This window comes from Lagopus leucura, unplaced genomic scaffold, assembly GCF_019238085.1.
Source record: "Lagopus leucura isolate 7727_CA_CO unplaced genomic scaffold, USGS_WTPT01 Super-Scaffold_100001, whole genome shotgun sequence".
Taxonomy (NCBI): domain Eukaryota; kingdom Metazoa; phylum Chordata; class Aves; order Galliformes; family Phasianidae; genus Lagopus; species Lagopus leucura.
This window is the reverse complement of record NW_024962262.1, coordinates 30,387,083-30,404,023: the sequence shown is the minus strand read 5'-3', so window position 1 is coordinate 30,404,023 and position 16,941 is coordinate 30,387,083. Positions and strand designations below refer to the sequence as shown.

General features: G+C 38.7%; 1 protein-coding gene across 1 annotated transcript in view; it reads right to left on the bottom strand.

Annotated features, from left to right (window-relative positions):
- LOC122177400 overlaps nt 1–6,788 on the bottom strand; it is a 32,484-nt gene extending 25,696 nt beyond the window's left edge. The window contains 3 exon segments of the mRNA XM_042866774.1: nt 1,365–2,176; nt 3,056–3,126; nt 6,712–6,788. Coding sequence (XP_042722708.1) covers nt 1,365–2,176; nt 3,056–3,126; nt 6,712–6,788 — 960 coding nt within the window.
- Nucleotides 6,789–16,941: the final 10,153 nt, after the last annotated feature.

Below are 16,941 nucleotides of genomic sequence, written 5' to 3'. Positions count from 1 at the left end.
AATAGCAAAACCAGCACACAGAAGAATTTGGATTATTCGCTCTCCTTTCCTGAAGACTTCTGCTGTATCACCCCACACAATGATATCATCAATGTACTGCAGGTGCTCAGGAGCACTGCCCTGTTCCAATACAGTTTGGATCAACGCATGGCAAATGGTTGGGCTGTGTTTCCACCCCTGGGGCAAACGGTTCCAAGTATACTGAATGCCCCTCCATGTGAAAGCAAATTGTAGCCTACATTCTTTGGCCAAAGGAATGGAAAAGAAGGCATTAGCAATGTCAGTGGTGGCATACCATTTGGCTGCTTTTGACTCCAGTTTATACTGGAGTTCTAACATGTCTGGCACAGCAGCACTCAGTGGGGATGTGAATTCATTCAGGCCACGGTAGTCCACTGTCTGCTTCCATTCTCCACTGACTTTATGCACTGGCCATAAGAGGCTGTTAGAAGGTGAGTGAGTTTTGCTGATCTCTTTAGTTGATGAGTCAACTTATGCATGGGGAACAAGGAGTCCCTATTTGTGCAGTACTGTTGTCTGTGAACTGTTTTTGTGGCAATTGGTAACTGTTGCTCTTTCACTCGCAGCAACCCTACAACAGATGGATCTTCTGAGTGGCCAGGAAAAACTGACAGCTGTTTAACACCTTCTGTGTCTACTATTCCAAACAGCTTTGGAACAGCTATTCCAAAGGCCCACTGATAACCTTTGGGATCCTTGAAATGCCCCCTTCTGAGGTAATCGATACCTAGTATACATGGAACCCCTGGGCCAGTCACAGTAGGATGCTTTTGCCAGTCCTTATCAGTGAGGCTTATCTCAGCCTCCAACGCAATCAATTCTCGAGAGCCCCTGGTCACTCCAGAAATTTGGATTGATTCTGTCCCTTCATGACTCGAGGGCATCAGATTGCACTGTGCACGAGTGTCCACCAAGGCCTTATATTTCAGTGGTTCTGATGTGCCAGGCCATCGAATCCACACAGTCCAATATACTCTATTATCCCTTTTCCCCCCTGACTAAGGGCAGGGCCCCTCTATTCCTTACTTGCGGTAACTGGAGCAACTGTACTGATGATTGATCTGCTTTGTAATTCTCCCACCCGTGCTTGTAGTACAGAAGTAGCTTTGTCGTGCCACTTCCTCACGTCTTCTCCATGGTCACGTAGGTAACGCCACAAGGCAATTCGCGATGTAGTATTCCTTACTGGAGCCAGAAAGCATTTGTCTTTAACAGCTGAGATTTTTGATGGCACACGTGAAAAGGAGGGTTCATCATCTTTTATTAGTTGGATTCGCACTAGTTTGATCAGCTCCTTCATTGGACTCTTGATTATCCTGATCTTCATCAAGCGTTTCTGATACTGCTACAGGTTTGTCACAATTAATCAGTAGAGACACTTGCTCTTGCATTTCATTCATTTGGTCCGTTATTTCTGAGATGGCAGAAATGAAAGCGTGAGTTGGGGGTAGCTGTTGTTCATAGTTTTGGAGCATAAGAATCAATTCAGAAACTAAGGGTGTTCTCTGTTGGTCCTCGTATCTGTCAAACATTGCTCTTAGTGTATCAGTGTATCTTTCTGGTGCTGCTGTTGTGAGTTTCCGCCTTATATAAGGTGTCATCCTCACTCTCTCAGAGTCCTGGTCTTGGCATGGGTGGTTAGGAACAAAGTTAGGGTCATACAACATTTTCACCATGGCTATTTCCCTCAAATATTGGATACCCTTTTCAACTGTATCCCACTTTTTCATCACAGGCTTCAAGCCATCTTTGAAGGGATACTTTTCCTTCATGGCTATTAACACTTGTTCCCAGAGAGCGGCAGCCCCATCCAAACATCGACTAATCCCTCTGTCAGTAGCTGAATCTCTGGCAATGCCTCCTAGTTGGCGAGCTTCGTTACCATCTAGAGACAAGCTACTGGCCCTGCTGTCCCAACAGCAAAGCAACCAGGAAATGTGAGTTTCATTCAGGCAACGTGTAATCTCCTTTCTTGAGCCTTGGATTTCAGTCATCTTCAGAGGCCAACAGCTAGTAATAGAGACTTCTTTTCCATCACTTTCTTCTGCATGTCTCTTAGTTTTTTCTTTTGCCTTCCCTGATGATAGTGGTTCTGACAAGTGCCGCTCGCATGGATCTTCCTCTACTTCCTCCTCTATTTCTTCTTTTTTCCGTCCTAGACACGAGACTCACATTTCCATTTCTTGCCTTCCTCAGGGGCAGCTGACATTGTTATTGGTGTCTCCTGTGATTGATCAGATTTGACTTGGAGAATTTCCCCTTTGGCTTGAACCTCAGCTCGGAAACTCTCTCTCTCCAGAATAGTATTATTTAAGGTGCGGTAAGCACAAGCCAAACCCCAAATAAGTTGTACCTCCTTAGATCTATGTAAGCTGCATCATCCCTGACTCAAATACTGGCTTATTTTCTTGGAATCCCACAGGTATTCAAGAGTGAAATCCCATGACATTGTGGGTCCCCATGCTTCTAAGAATTTTCCTAAACCTCTCCATATTCCCTGCCAATCAGCATTCTCTGGTTTTGGAGGAGACTCCTTCCACATACCATGAATGCATAGGAATATATTCAGGGAGGCTGATAACACACACAGGAGTGTGCCCACAAAAAGGAGCATTAATTCGGCATTTGAAAAACGTGACAAACTGAGAAGAAAGCTTGGAAACTGGTCTGAACATCGTGTTGTTTGTAAAATTAGCTATTTCATTTGGGATGTGAGTGTCAAAATTCCAATCATACTACACTGCATGTAAGTACCATGCAGGTGTCTCCATCAGTGCCCTTATTTGGTTATACACGAGCACAATACCACAACAAGTAATTATGATATTGATAATTGGCCAGTAAGTCACGAGTAATATCATGGCTTTTAATCCCTTACACAGCGCCCCCACGATCAAGAGTGGGTTCATTGCTGGTAGCTGCTAAAGGATGTTAATGAATGTAAGCTGACAAAGGGAAAAAAAGAAGGAAAAAGCACTGCCCAGGCTAAGTATTGCTCAAAGTTTACAAATATCCCAGAATTCTGGCAGTATACCTGGGCTTTCAAAGTCAAGCTTTCCAACACGGAAACCTGAAATACTGATAATGTTCCCTGAAGAAGCTCTCCTAGAGCAGAGAGGGAGATTCATTTTAAAGGCTAAAAAGCATCTTCTGCCCAAATCCTCCACCAAAAACTGTCACGAAGTTAATTACATCAATCTATGCCCATGACAGGGTGGCAGTAGGCCCTTGGGCCCCTCCGACCCCACAAAATGGGAGGGAAAGGGAAAAGGGATAGAGAGATGGGAGCTGGGTTCAAGGAAGGAAAAAAAAAAAAGAACAGTGTCAACGATCTTTGGAGGAAAACTTATTTTACTAACTATGATATCAGAATGCAATATAACACGGTATAATACAATCTAATTGAAATTGAGACTAATAAATCAAATAAAATATAGGAGAGAGAGTTCCTGAGTCAAACTGAGTCAAACCTGAAAAGCTTTGTAGGGCTAGGAAAGCACCCTCCAGCAACCATTGCAAGGCAGAAAGAGAGACCACCCCACCCGGAAGGGCCAGATCTCATGATTTCCATGATGTATAGGGATAGGTACCTGGAATTGGAGCACTGACACTTTAACTCCCAGTGCACTACATGATGTTATGATGTGGAATACTGTAAACAAAAAAAAGAAATACAAAACCATGACACAAGTATTATGAGGAGTGGCTGAAGGAGATGGGATTGTTTAGTGTGGAGAAGAGGAGGCTCAGAGGCAACTTAATTGCACTCTACAACTTTCTGAAGGAAGGATGTGATGAGTAGGGGTTTGGCCTCTTCTCCCAGGCAACAAACAGGACCCGAGGAATTGGCCACAAGTTATACCAGAGGAGGTTTAGATTAGACATAAAGAAAAACTTTTTATCTCAGAGAGTGGTAAGGCACTGGAATGGCCTGCCCAGAGAGGTGGTGGAGTCACCATCCCTGGCAGTGTTCGAGAGGCATCTGGATGAGGAGCTACGAGATATGTTTTAGTGGCCTGTGATAGCAATGATAATGGGAGGACTGTTGGACTAGATGATCTTGTAGGTCCTTTCCAACCTTTTGATTCTACAATTCTCTGATTCTATGTCTTGCCTTCAGCATTTGAGTACGGCTTTCGGGTTTTTGGTTTTTTGGTTTTTTTTTTTTTTTTTTTTTTTTGACATTCTCTCTCATTTTATTTGTTAGTTTCAATTCTAATTATAATGAACTATACTGTGTTATCTTGCATTCTGAGAATATATTTAGTAAGTTACCTTTCCTCCTCAGATTGTTGCTGCTGTTTTGTTTTTCGGCCCATCTCCCTACCCTTTCCGCTTTTCTCACTTTCCCCTTTCCTGAGGCAATGTATCTGTGGGTCCCCCCTGCCCTTTTGTCACAGAATCGGGGCAAACCAGCCTGTAAAATATTGACTGAAGTACTTCAGCATATTTAATAAACATGATGAGCTTACTTTGATTTTTCCACATATTACTAGTATATATTTACAGAATATTAATTCTAAACTGTGTTCTTTAAAGGCAAAACTTAGTATATTTTTTAAAATATTCTAATATTCCAAAAAATGCTGAAAAAACTTTGTAAAAAATACAAAATAAAGAACATGTGCCACTGCTTTTTCTTCCTGGACTTTAGTGAAGTTCAAAAGAAACATTTCTGTTTTCAAGCCTCCAGTAGAAATCACTAGTTATGAGTTACTGCTAAAATATAAAGTAAGTGATGCAGAAGAAATGTTGGATACTTCAGCTACTTTCTTTCCTTTGAATCATGCATTAATAAACATTCCAGCTTACCCTCAATTTAAAATTAATGTTGTGTCAAAACTATTAATTTCAATGTGCAGGTGAGAATATATGAAAATAAATGTAGCCTATTAATGATCTTTTAACCCTTTTAGTGTGGATGTCCAATCTTTTGGCTTGCCTAGCCACACTGAGTCTTGGGCCATATACACAAATATTGCTCTGAAAGTAATGCCCTCTATTTATTTCCATGGGAACTACAACAGATACAAACAGCACAATAACACAAATGGAACAAATTCTTAGCTACAAAACAGTTTTTCAATATAGTCATCACCATTACCTATGTACTTTTGCTAGTGATAAATAAGAGATGCATGCTGTGCTCACAAAAAATATGCACCAATGAAGGTGACCTACTGTCACTGTTGCCACTGCAGAAACACACCATCCATAATCTCACTGTGCTCACATCCACTGCTTGATCTCCATAAGAATATGGCTTCTTGAGGGCAGACTTCAGCAGTGTGTGACAATAAGACAAGGGGAAATGGCCACAAACTGAAGCGTAGGAAGTTCCGCACAAACGTGCATAAGAACTTCTTCACAGTGAGGGTGATGGAGCACTGGAACAGGATGCCTAGGGGGACTGTGGAGTCTCCTTCTCTGGAGGTATTCAAGACCTGCCTGGACTTCTACCTGTGCAACCTGGTCTAAGGAGTGTGCATTAGCAGAGGTGTTGAACTCAGTGATCTCTGGAGGTCTCTTCCAGCCCCTACAATTCTGTGATCCTGATTCTGCGAAATGTTGAACAAAAGTCAGTGAATGTCAGCAGGTGCTATTTGTTCCACGTGGGATAATTCAGTTCCACACTTTCGCTTCATACACACTTCCATGTCAGAAACCATTCTGTCAGACTGCCACCCCCGTTGCCATCTGATGCATGGCAACAAAATATAAGCGGATACTGGCAGAAAATCTCAACCTCTACTGACATACCACCAACATCTGCCTCTAGCAACATGGGACAAAATAATAAAATAGAAGTCATTACTTTTGGAGCAGCACTCAAAAAATATATACTGTATATAATATCAAATGGTTTCGCTTAGGATTTTTAGTACTGTAATTCAAAGTATGTGTTCAGTGAAACAGCAAGTGAACCTTGGCAAAACAGTCTGAAAGGCTCAAATTGGTAGTGTAAGATGACAATGTAAACAGCATGTAAAACTGTTTCATGGAATAATAATATGGATGAATCTCACTGTTTTGCTTTGAAAGACAGCTATTTTCTAATGTTTTTTTTATGTATATATCAGATGAGTACATATACCACAGAAAACAGGAATTGGCATCAAATCCTCTTCACAGTAAGGCCTTAAAAATACCTATTCACTGTAGTGGTTTAACAGTAGTAGGTAGATCAGCACTACCATGCCTCCCTCTCACTTCTCCTCCTCAGAAAAAAAGGGTGAGAGAATGCATTGAAAAAAAGGTTCTCAGGTTGAGATAAGGATGAGGAAATCACTCACCAATTATTGTCACTGGGAAAACAAACTTAGTGTAGGGAGATTAATGCAATTTATTGCCTACTGATAACAGATTAAAGCAGTGAAAACTACAGGCAAGCTACCCACCCCCTACCACCACCCTCAGCAGCTCAGGAGAATGGGAAATTGGGCTGTGATCAGCCCATAACACTCAGTCTCTGCCTCTCCTTCACAGTAGCTTTCTGTCTCTACTCCAGCATTGGGTCTTTCCTATGGGATATTATCCTTCCCATACTGATCCTGCATGGGCTTCCCACAGGCTGCAGCTCAACATGCACTGCTCCAACACAGGTCTGTATCATAGAGTTCACCTTTCAGGAACACGTTGCTCCAGCATGGGTCCCCACCAATGTCAGCTCCCTCAACCCTCCTGCCCTACCATAGGCTACTTTCCACAGGCTGCAGCTCCTGTGGGGACTCCTTCAGGTAGTGGGCTGTGCCCCCTTCAGGCCTCATCCATTGCTACACCATGAACTTCTTCATGGCTGTACTGGAAACATCCAAATAATTTATCAGGATGGTATGTCTGATAAAGCAGATTTTATTCGCAATTGCAATGGCGGGCCTCCTGCAAGCAGGAGAGCACATAGAAAACAGTGTTATATCTTTTATGCCCTATTTCCTGATGCTTATTTCTTTCTCCCCTGGTTCCTCATTGGCTGAGTGCTTTAGGTTCACAATTTTCCCGACGTTTTACTAAACATACAAACACTGAACAAACATAAATCTTTGCTGGTTAAGCATAAACTTCTAATTAATTAATCTAACTTCTGACCCTCACTCTGCACTTGGTCATTGTTTCTGAATATCTCCTTGTCCTCCCTTGCATAGAGATAAGCTTGGAAGGAGGACAGAGGGGAGTATCTTGATGCCTGCCTGTTACATAACAACCTTCTCACAAGTCCAGCCTTGTGTAGAGGCCCTAGCTTTTTGATGTTTATTAAATCTGTTTTTATTTGGCTGGGAATATCTTATCAACCCTACAATATGCTTTCTAATCCCTAACACTATACCCACGTTGTTTGGAACATTTAACAACTATTACAGTCTTGCAAGAAAGAATTAACCACATTATTCAGTAAAAATGTTTCTAAAACATGCTGCTAACATATACAGTATTTCTATTTCATAGGTCAATTATTTCTAAGGATAAGTTACAGAATACAAATACATTATGTTTACTTCTTCAAACCAATTGCCTTTTTTAACATCTAATGCAGAAACAACATTCAATTCCCACATCTGCAAGTGGAGATCTGCTCTGCATGGTGCCCATGGGCTGTAGGGGGACAGCCTGTTCTCCCATGGGCATCCCCTAGGCTGCAGGGAGCTTCTGTTCAATGCCTAAATCACTTCCACCTCTCTTTCTCATTGCACCCTGGTGTCATCAATGTTGTTTCTCTCTATGTTTTATTAATCTTCTCTCTCAATTGTTGGGGTGCAGTATTATTTTTTTGTTGTTCTTAAGTGTAGACTCAGAGAGGCACAACAAACATCACTGAGTGTCTCCATTTGGCGGGTAGTGGTTCTAACTGTTACCCATTTTTATTTAACATGGGGCAGCACCTGGGCTCTTCTTACATAAGCCACACATGCAGCCCCACCCCACTCTCAATTAAACACAATGCATCGATATCTAAGATGAAATTTTCAACAATGACTGGAATCATTGTGATAGCCAAAATTCTTCACTCCTAACTGAAACACGATTGTTGGTATTTAAAACCAACAAAAGTAATCATATTCTGATAAAAGGCATATTGGAGATTGAATTGCACAAGTAAGGGAGGCAAATCCAGAACTTCTATTTCAGTAGAGTGAAAATTCTTGGAAAGTGGTAGAGAAATGTCATTGAGAACAGCCATTCTGTACTGCTATTCTGGATTATCTTTCCTGATAACAGTTACTGCAATAGCAGAAAGAACACAAAGACAATAGCTGACTTAGATTTTCTCTTAAAAGAGGTGAAAACATCCAGCTAGAGGATGGCTATTTGCTCAATAGAAGAAAGTTCAAAGGACACAGGAAGAAATGTTATGGAATTACACCTTATGCAGTAGCAGATATGGCAATCTAAAATAAGGATTTGTAATAGTTAATTAAGGAAAGAGGACAGACAGTTGGTATTGATTTATGTCCCTTTCATTTTGAGGAAAATATTTGGAGAAAAATTACATATATTTCATTTGTAATTTTCCAGCTAAAGAAGCTATAACATACCTCCCTTAAGAATGTTAGTGAGGAGATAGGTAGAGAGTTATTAGTTAAGCCAGCATTTTGTGACTCTGATATCAGGTTGCTAAGAAGTTAAAAAAATTCTGATGACAAATACTGGTAAAATTTCTAATTCACTATAGATTTATAATTTGCTTTATCAACAGTGCTATTTGTATTTGTTCTCTGCTAATATTCCAATGAATTAATTTACTGGCAGCAAGCTGTAGACACATCATGTATCATAGTATATTACCAAAACAATTCAAACTGGAAGTAGAAAGAATTATCATAAAAAAATATGCAAGGTTAAAGATTGCAAGGATGGAGTTACAGCATGAAAAGTTGTGACTGACTATTCAAATAACAGCTTGAGTTTCAAATAAATGCATACAACAAACATATCACAGCCTATTTGCAGAAAGTATTCACCAATGAATTTAGAATAAATTAAAGCAAAATGTCTTCACAGATAAATGTCTAGTAAATATGCTAAGAAAATTCCAAAACTTGTTAGAAATGGGGAATATAAATTGCTTTGAACACTGTAATGAATGATAAAGTCATAGTTTTAGTTTTTTTCTATATTAATCTAGTCAGGCATTCTGGGATAAAACTTTATTTCAGTATTCCAGTCTTCCCCATAAAAGGAGTAATCATGTAATAAGTTGTTTGACTGAGTTTGCATAAGAACCAGGAAAAGTATTTCTCGCTTTCAGGAAGCAGTATATCTATTTAATGTCTCTATAATCCAGACAGACAGCGATCAGGATCTAAATTTAATCAAGGGTGAAAGGACAAAAACCATCCCAAAATAATGTTTAAATCAGCTAACTTACCCCACGTTGTTCTATTATCTGCTTTCTCTAATAACTTTAAGTTTTAATGTCTTAAGAGCATAGAGTTAATTAAAACTTTTGATTTGCATGATTACATTCAGATCTTCTTGAATGCATACTGACTTACTTGGAATAAGACTGGTTTATGGCCAGATTATGGTACTGCCTTCTGCAACTAAGACACACATTTTTCAAGCATAACTTCTCAAAATAAAGCAATCCTGAGGAGAGAAAATTTTGGATTCTTCAAAGTAGTATGGATTGTGGATTTTGACTTTGTGTGTTGGATGTACAGTGGGGCCAAGTGTTTTGTACTGGTGATACAGTCTTTGGAAATAATTCAGAGTTTATATCCATATGGAAATGAAGCGGTACAAGGATCAAAATATTTTGAACGTTCAAATGGACTTTCAGATTTGGTCATGCAGAAATTGTTTTTAGGTCTCTCGATTCCCTTCTCCTCTTCCTGTTTCTTGTACAGAAAATACAATAAATCATTACTCAAAATTCAACTTAAACATTCAATCAAAAATTGCAAAAAAAAAAAAAAAAAAAAAAAAAATACCCTGTATAAAGGAACACACCCATAATTTTTATTTTTTATTTTAATAAGAGAGCATGAAATAAGAAGGCAGGAAGCATTTTCTTTCTTTCTTTCCTTTTCTTATTGAAATATTCTGTATTGTGAATCACTTTTTTTGTTGTTGTTGTTACTGTTTTTCTTGCTTGCTACTTTTCTTTCTTTCTTTCTTTCCTAAGATCATTTTCTAAATGATCTTAACAATACACACCAAATAATTACCACTAAGATAGTTCCAGTAAAATTACTGCATGTATTTCAAATTACTCAGGAAAAAAAAAAAAAAAAAAAAAAAAAAAAACCTCTGAAATTACTCAAGAGGTGCAATAGTAGTCATGTCAAAATGCAACAGTAGCAATGTAAGCATCATCATCTTTTCAGCTATCTGATATTCTTGTAACAGATCACTATGTAGGAAGAGCATCTGCAAACATTAGTTTCAATTTACTCATTTACAGATTCTAGTAAAATTTAACTCTTGTCAACGGATAAATTTTGTTTATCCAAACTCAATATAGTATATTTGAGAAGTCAGTGTTTTGTTATACTTAACTAGTTCCTAAAAATTTCATAGGACAAGTTGTTAAGAAGCCAATATACAGATTAAACAACAAACAAACAAAAAGAAAGAAACAAATACAGAATATATTTTATTGACATTTATTATTATAAGCAGCTTTCTGATTACTAATCTGAAGATTGTTCATTCATGGTATCATAGGATATATAAGATGATAAAGTATGACTAAAACTAAGAAAATTCCTTTATTCATAAGTTTTATTATGGTATGTGTTTTAATCACTGTATAAAATACATACTTAATTTTATATCAGATAGTAGTGAAATCCTCTAAAAGTAACTAAAGCTAAAGTCTAAGGTTTGTAAAACTCTTCTTCCTTCCTATTAGATAAAAATGTTTATTCACATGAAAATATTTTAAGGATAATTGTCTGGATGTGCTATTTTATGTCATTTACCATAAAACATAACAGATCACAGAATGAAAAGCTGACACTAAAACAAAGCCTACTTTAAATTAATTACTATATAATTAATTAATCAATTAATATAATGTTTGTAGAGATTTTCCTTGAAAAAGTCTGTACCTCTGAGAGTCTGACAAAATAAACATTCTTTGTTGCTTTAGAAAGGAATTTAATAAAAATGTTGCCATTATCTGTCCTTTTAAAAGCTAAGCTAGGTGCAGTGCTAAGCAGTTAAACTCAGCAAATAAAATAAATTTATTGTTGATGAAAATGGGCTTTAGGATATATTTCTATACTGTAACATCACAATGAATACTTTCATGTTTTAAGGACTGCATTCATTAGCTGAAAAAAGATACATACAGTTAAGCGTATTACAGGTCATAATGCCCAGGTTGAAGGAGGAATTTGAGGGCAGGACAACACACTGTCACTGCTGATCACATCTGAGATGGCTAAAGTACCGAACAAGTGTCTCTTTTTTGTATTTAAGGATAATAAACTCTATCTAGAAGTTGAAACTAGTATATTGAAGGAGAAATGTAAATTATAACTGCTTTGCTCAGCATTGGTTAATTTACATGGCAGGCAAGAATATCTAACTGCAGAACTGGTTTACCTGGCTAAAAGAAGGAATGCTAAAGACACCATAACTCAGTGTGTAGGGGAATGACATTTCCCTTGCTGATGAGATAAGAAATGTTGTAGTATTATCTTTTAATTGTGGAACAGGAGTGCTCATCAGCCACTGTTGAGAACTTGTTCTGGGGAATAAATTCACTGTCCCATGCTGACACTCAAAGTTTTGGTGCTGCTGCAAGTGTATATAAGGAGTGGGTTTCTGATGCATTTTTGTGGACTCCTTGCAGATCTGCTGATGGTATACTTTCAGTAGAAGTTATTCCAATGCACTATTATACTTTTTTTTAATATACTTAAGCACAAACATTTTTAATTCATCTCAAATTGTACAATAAAAAATCAACAAAGTACGTCAAAATACCCTGAAACTTGGGTCCCTCAGTCACAATTGTTAATCTTTAACTGTCTTGCTATCACAAGAGAAATTACTAATGTAAATCTATGTCTAATTGAAAGTGGTATACAACCAAAGTTAGGAAACCACTATTTTAAGCGCACACATAAGCATCTCTAAAATATTGAAAATTTGAAACTATCACTTCTTTTCTGGTTTTAATTTATTTTGAAAATAAATGACAGAAAAGTAACCTTCAGATATATTTAGATGAATCTCCTTGTGCTGCATGAGTATATTTCTATCAAAACTGACTTGTGATGGGTATACACAGAATTAGGTTTGTCCTGCTAGCTTCAGGATAAGTTCTGGACTCTCACTGTCAGATGTGGAAATAGCTTATGACTCATTTTCTGGATCAGACTCAAGTACTCATCCACACTAGGGATTCAAGAGAAATGAGAGGAGCTCGCAGGCTAGATCACTGACACTCTAAGTTCATGAAAACATGCCATCTGAAGTAGATTTGGATACAATCATAGCAAAACACTGACTCCTAACTGTTTTCTTGTCCCTTGGACAAATTGTATCTATTAGAAAGTAATAAAAAGTAAGTGTATTTCAATTGACAAATGCAAGTAGATCTGAGACCCTAAAAGCCAGGTTCCAGGTTTTTGTTTGGTTGGTTGGTTGTTTTTTTTGTTTGTTTGTTTGTTTGTTTTTTTTTTCTGTTTGTTTTGTTTTGTTTTTGTTTTTTGGTTGTTCTGTTGGTTGGTTGGTTTGGTTTGGTTGGTGGTTGGTTGGCTTTTTTGTTCTATTTTTTTGATTGGTTGGGTTTCTTTGGTAACAGAACAACCTTAGGAAGTAATTACAAATTCAGGAGTTGCAGTCCTGTACCTGTATTTTTTCAGAAATTAGTGCCAAAGGAGCAAACAAACCACATGTAACCCAGCCTCAGGATGCATTACTACAGTGGTGAACCAAGATATCTTCATGTTTTTTTTATGAAGGCTTCTCTGAAAATAATGCCTCCTGTTTTATTATGCTGGATCGCAATGTCAGAGGAGGATCTTGATGGGATAGCAGTAGAGGCTGAACCTTCCCACCAATATTCTATTACATTTTGTTGCTGTGTGACAGATGGCAGCACAGGGGCAGTATGACAAGATGACATATGAAACAAAGGTGAGTATTTGAATTCCTCCGTGCAAAAATTAGACTTAATGACATTCATTGATGCTTGCTGAATGTTTATAGAGATGAAACAATGGATGTTAGCACAGTGAGATGGTGGGTGTTGTGCTTCAGCAGTGGTGACAACAACACGAAAGGCAAACCATGTTCCAGGTGGCCATGTGCAGTTGTCATACCACAAAATGAAGAGTACCTTGAACAGTAAATTAGCAGATAATGACTAGGAAACTGTACGGAGCTGAGTACCAGCTTCAACATGTTGGATATAATGCTGACAATGTTGGAATGTTGCAAAATTTGCTCTAGTTGGGTCCCACAAGTGCTCACAAAGAAAAAGAAACACGCCATGTGCAAGTTTGTTGGAACCAACACAAGACTGAAGGTGACAATTTCTTTCCTTGACAACATCATTACCTATGTTGGCACATGGTGTCACCACTACAAGCCAGAACAAAACATGGAGTGGCAAAATGTGATTTCTCCATCAAAGAAGAATTTTGAGATTCAGCCCTCAATGGGTAAACTGATATGCACTGTGTTTTCGGGTAGGAAAGATGTGATCTTTTTTGGATAGCCTGGAGCCTAGACATATCATAAATTCTGCTACATTGCTAAGTTGACTAAACCGAAGGCTTGAACTTCCAAAATCAGATCAGAGAAGAAGACGAACTTTCTCTTGCAACATAATGACACCAGGCTGCATAACAGTTTGAAGACAATGGAGACATTATCAGTCTTGTCTAGACTGTCCTATTGCACTTACTATATAGTTCAGATGTGGTGCTTTTTCACATCCATCTGTTCAGACCAGTGAAAGATGGAGTCTATGGACAACATTTTCCTAGCAATTATGCCATCGTAGAAGCTGTAAAATAGAGTCACCTCCTCTGGTGCAGATTTTTGTGACTGTGGCATGCAGCCTTTTTTCCATCACTGGCAAAAATACATAGCTAATGGTGGTGACTGTGTTGAAAAACAGTGTTTTGTAGCTGAGAATTTGTTCTAAAAAATAGTGTTATTGTACTCCTTGTATCTGCTGTGTGGAAATAAATGGGATGCATTATTTTCAGAGTGGTCTACGTATTTCTAATCACTACGTATTTGAGTTATAGGAAATTTTAGCATTTGTATGTTACACTTCCATTCTTTCTCTCAGAAGACACCCTCTACCTGGATCAATTCAACTTATAAACACAAAAGAAAGCTCATAAACAGACATTTTAAAGATAATTTTATCCTTCTCTTTTTACAGTTTATTCTATATGTTCCAGGTTTTCTTGGGGAGTGTTTGTTTCTTTCTTATGTATATTTTAAATTGTACTGATAAAACCTACAAACTAGTTTTATATTTATTGCAAGATATCATTACAGAATGTAATTTATATGATAATGGTTCAATGTATGACTACAAAGCGACTAGTTTTCATGAAATTTCAGATACTGCCAAGCAATCCTCCACTGTTTTATTATGGAAAAATTAGACTTATCATTGCCACAAGAACTGATATTTAATGCATCTAAGTCACAGGAAAGCATCATGCTCTTTCATTTTAGTTTATTTATGCAGTTAAAAACAAATTTGCTGGATACATTTTTCCATGTGACTTAGCTTTCTTATCTTAAAGACACAGAATAAAACTTGCATACTTTAAAAGTGATTTATGTACTTAGAATCCTGAATCCTAGAAAGAAATAATGTAATATGGAGACCTAAGTATTCAGGCTTTTTGAAAACCCAGATTCTTACTTTCTTTAGAGAGAGTAAGGACTTAAGTCTCACACATATTGTCTCACTCCGATTTATAGGAGGGAGAGGAGGTTCTTTTATTGTCTATATACCCGGCGTGAGATTAAGAAACAATGGTTCAAATGTTGGTCCGACCAGTTTATTACAAATCTTAATTAGGGAAATGGGGAAGGGGAGGACGGACACTATTATGAATTAGGATAATGAGGGAGGGAAGGAGGGAGATAGAAAAGACAGGAAAAAAGAAGCAAGGAGTCTTTATAGGCAGCAAGAGGGAGATAGTCACCACCATGGATCCAGCGAGGTTCATAGTTCTGTCTTTGATCTTCAGTAGCGGTGGGTTGTCAGGCAGAGTCATTCTATTGACCACGATGATGGCCCCCTTTCAATGCTTTCAAAGTGGTTGAGTCAACTCTCTTTTGAGTGACAGCTCAAACCCAAGGTGGTTGAGTCAGCTCTTCTTGTAGTGGCAGCTTCTGGCTGTGGGACCTCAGCAGGAAATTCCTTTGTTCTTATCTTCCTGACCTTGCCAGCAGATAAGAAGGAGCAGGGAGGTGCCCACTTGTATCTTGTCTTCACAGGATACAATGGCATCGTCCCCCAGCCTACCATAGCATAGTTTAGTCACAGGCCAGATCTTCCGCCAGTGAACACTCCTGAGCACTCTCTTCCGCTCTTCTACAGAGCAAGCAGCTCTGGAGGAAGGGGCTTTCAAATGTTCCCAAAGCGAAATCGATTGTCACACGGTTAGCACCCATCAGTTGCCTCCTTGACAAATCACTCAGAGTCTTATCACAAGAAAAACCTCAGGAAGCAAGCTTTGAGCCAAAAAACAAAGAAGGATTCTCACACATATATAGCCATGTATTAACATTAACTATGCATCTTCTCATAGAATGAATGGCGCTACTATAACTGAATCAAACAGTCAAGAACAGAATGGAAACATTTATTTTTGCCCCTTTCAGTATGTCTAATAAGAGAAATGGGTCATTGGCACAGAGAAATAGGAACATACACAATCTCTTCTCTTGCCACATCTCCACAGAGCATTTACTACAGAGGGCAAAGAAGGAAGATGAGTTTAAGCTTTGAATTATATGATGATGGATATACAAATGCACTGTGTCCAGTTCTGGGGCCCCCAGCACAAGAAGTACATGGAGTTGTTGGAGAGACTCCAGAGGAGGGCCACGAAGATGAACAGAGGGCTGGAGCACCTCACCTGAAGAGTTGGGGTTCTTCAGGCTGGAGAAGGCTCCAAGGAGAATTTATAGTGGTCATCCAGTATAGGGGGATAGAAGGGGACTGTGAGAATCCTTCTTTGTTTTTCATCTGAAAGCTTGCCTCCTGAGGTATTTCTTGTGACAAGACTCTGATTGATTTATTGACGAGGCAAGTGATGGATGCTACCTTGTGACAATCAACATAACTTTGTGGACATTTCAAAGCACCTTCCCTCCATTGCTGCTTTCCTCCAGAAGAGAGTGCTCAGGACTATTTGCTGATGAAAGATCTGGCCTGTGACTAATAGCTCTAGCTTGGTATGGGAAAACTGGGGAATGATACCATCATGTCCTGTGAAAATCTCGGTTCCCTCTTATCTGCTGGCAAGGCAGGAAGATAGGAATAAAGGAATTTCTGCTGAGATCCCAGAGCCAGAAGCTGCCACTCCAAGGAGAGCTGACTCAACCACTTTGGATTTGAGCTGTCACTCCAAAGACAGCTGACTCAACTACTTTGTACTTATTTATAAGTTGGCACTGCCATTGAAAAGTGGCCATCATCTCCATGGTCATTGTCCTCAACAGAACAACAATGCCCAACGACCCACCACTACTGAAGATCAATAACTGAACTACGAACCACTCTGGATCCATGGCGGTGACTATCTCCCTTTGGCTTCCTACAAAGACTTCTTGCTTCTTCTTTCCTATCTTTTCTATCACCCTCGTTCCCTTCCCCAATACCTTAATTCATAATAGTGTCTGTCCTCCCCTTCCCCATCTCCCTGATTAACATTTGTAATGAACTGGTCGGACCAACATTTGAACCGTCGTTTCTTAATCTCA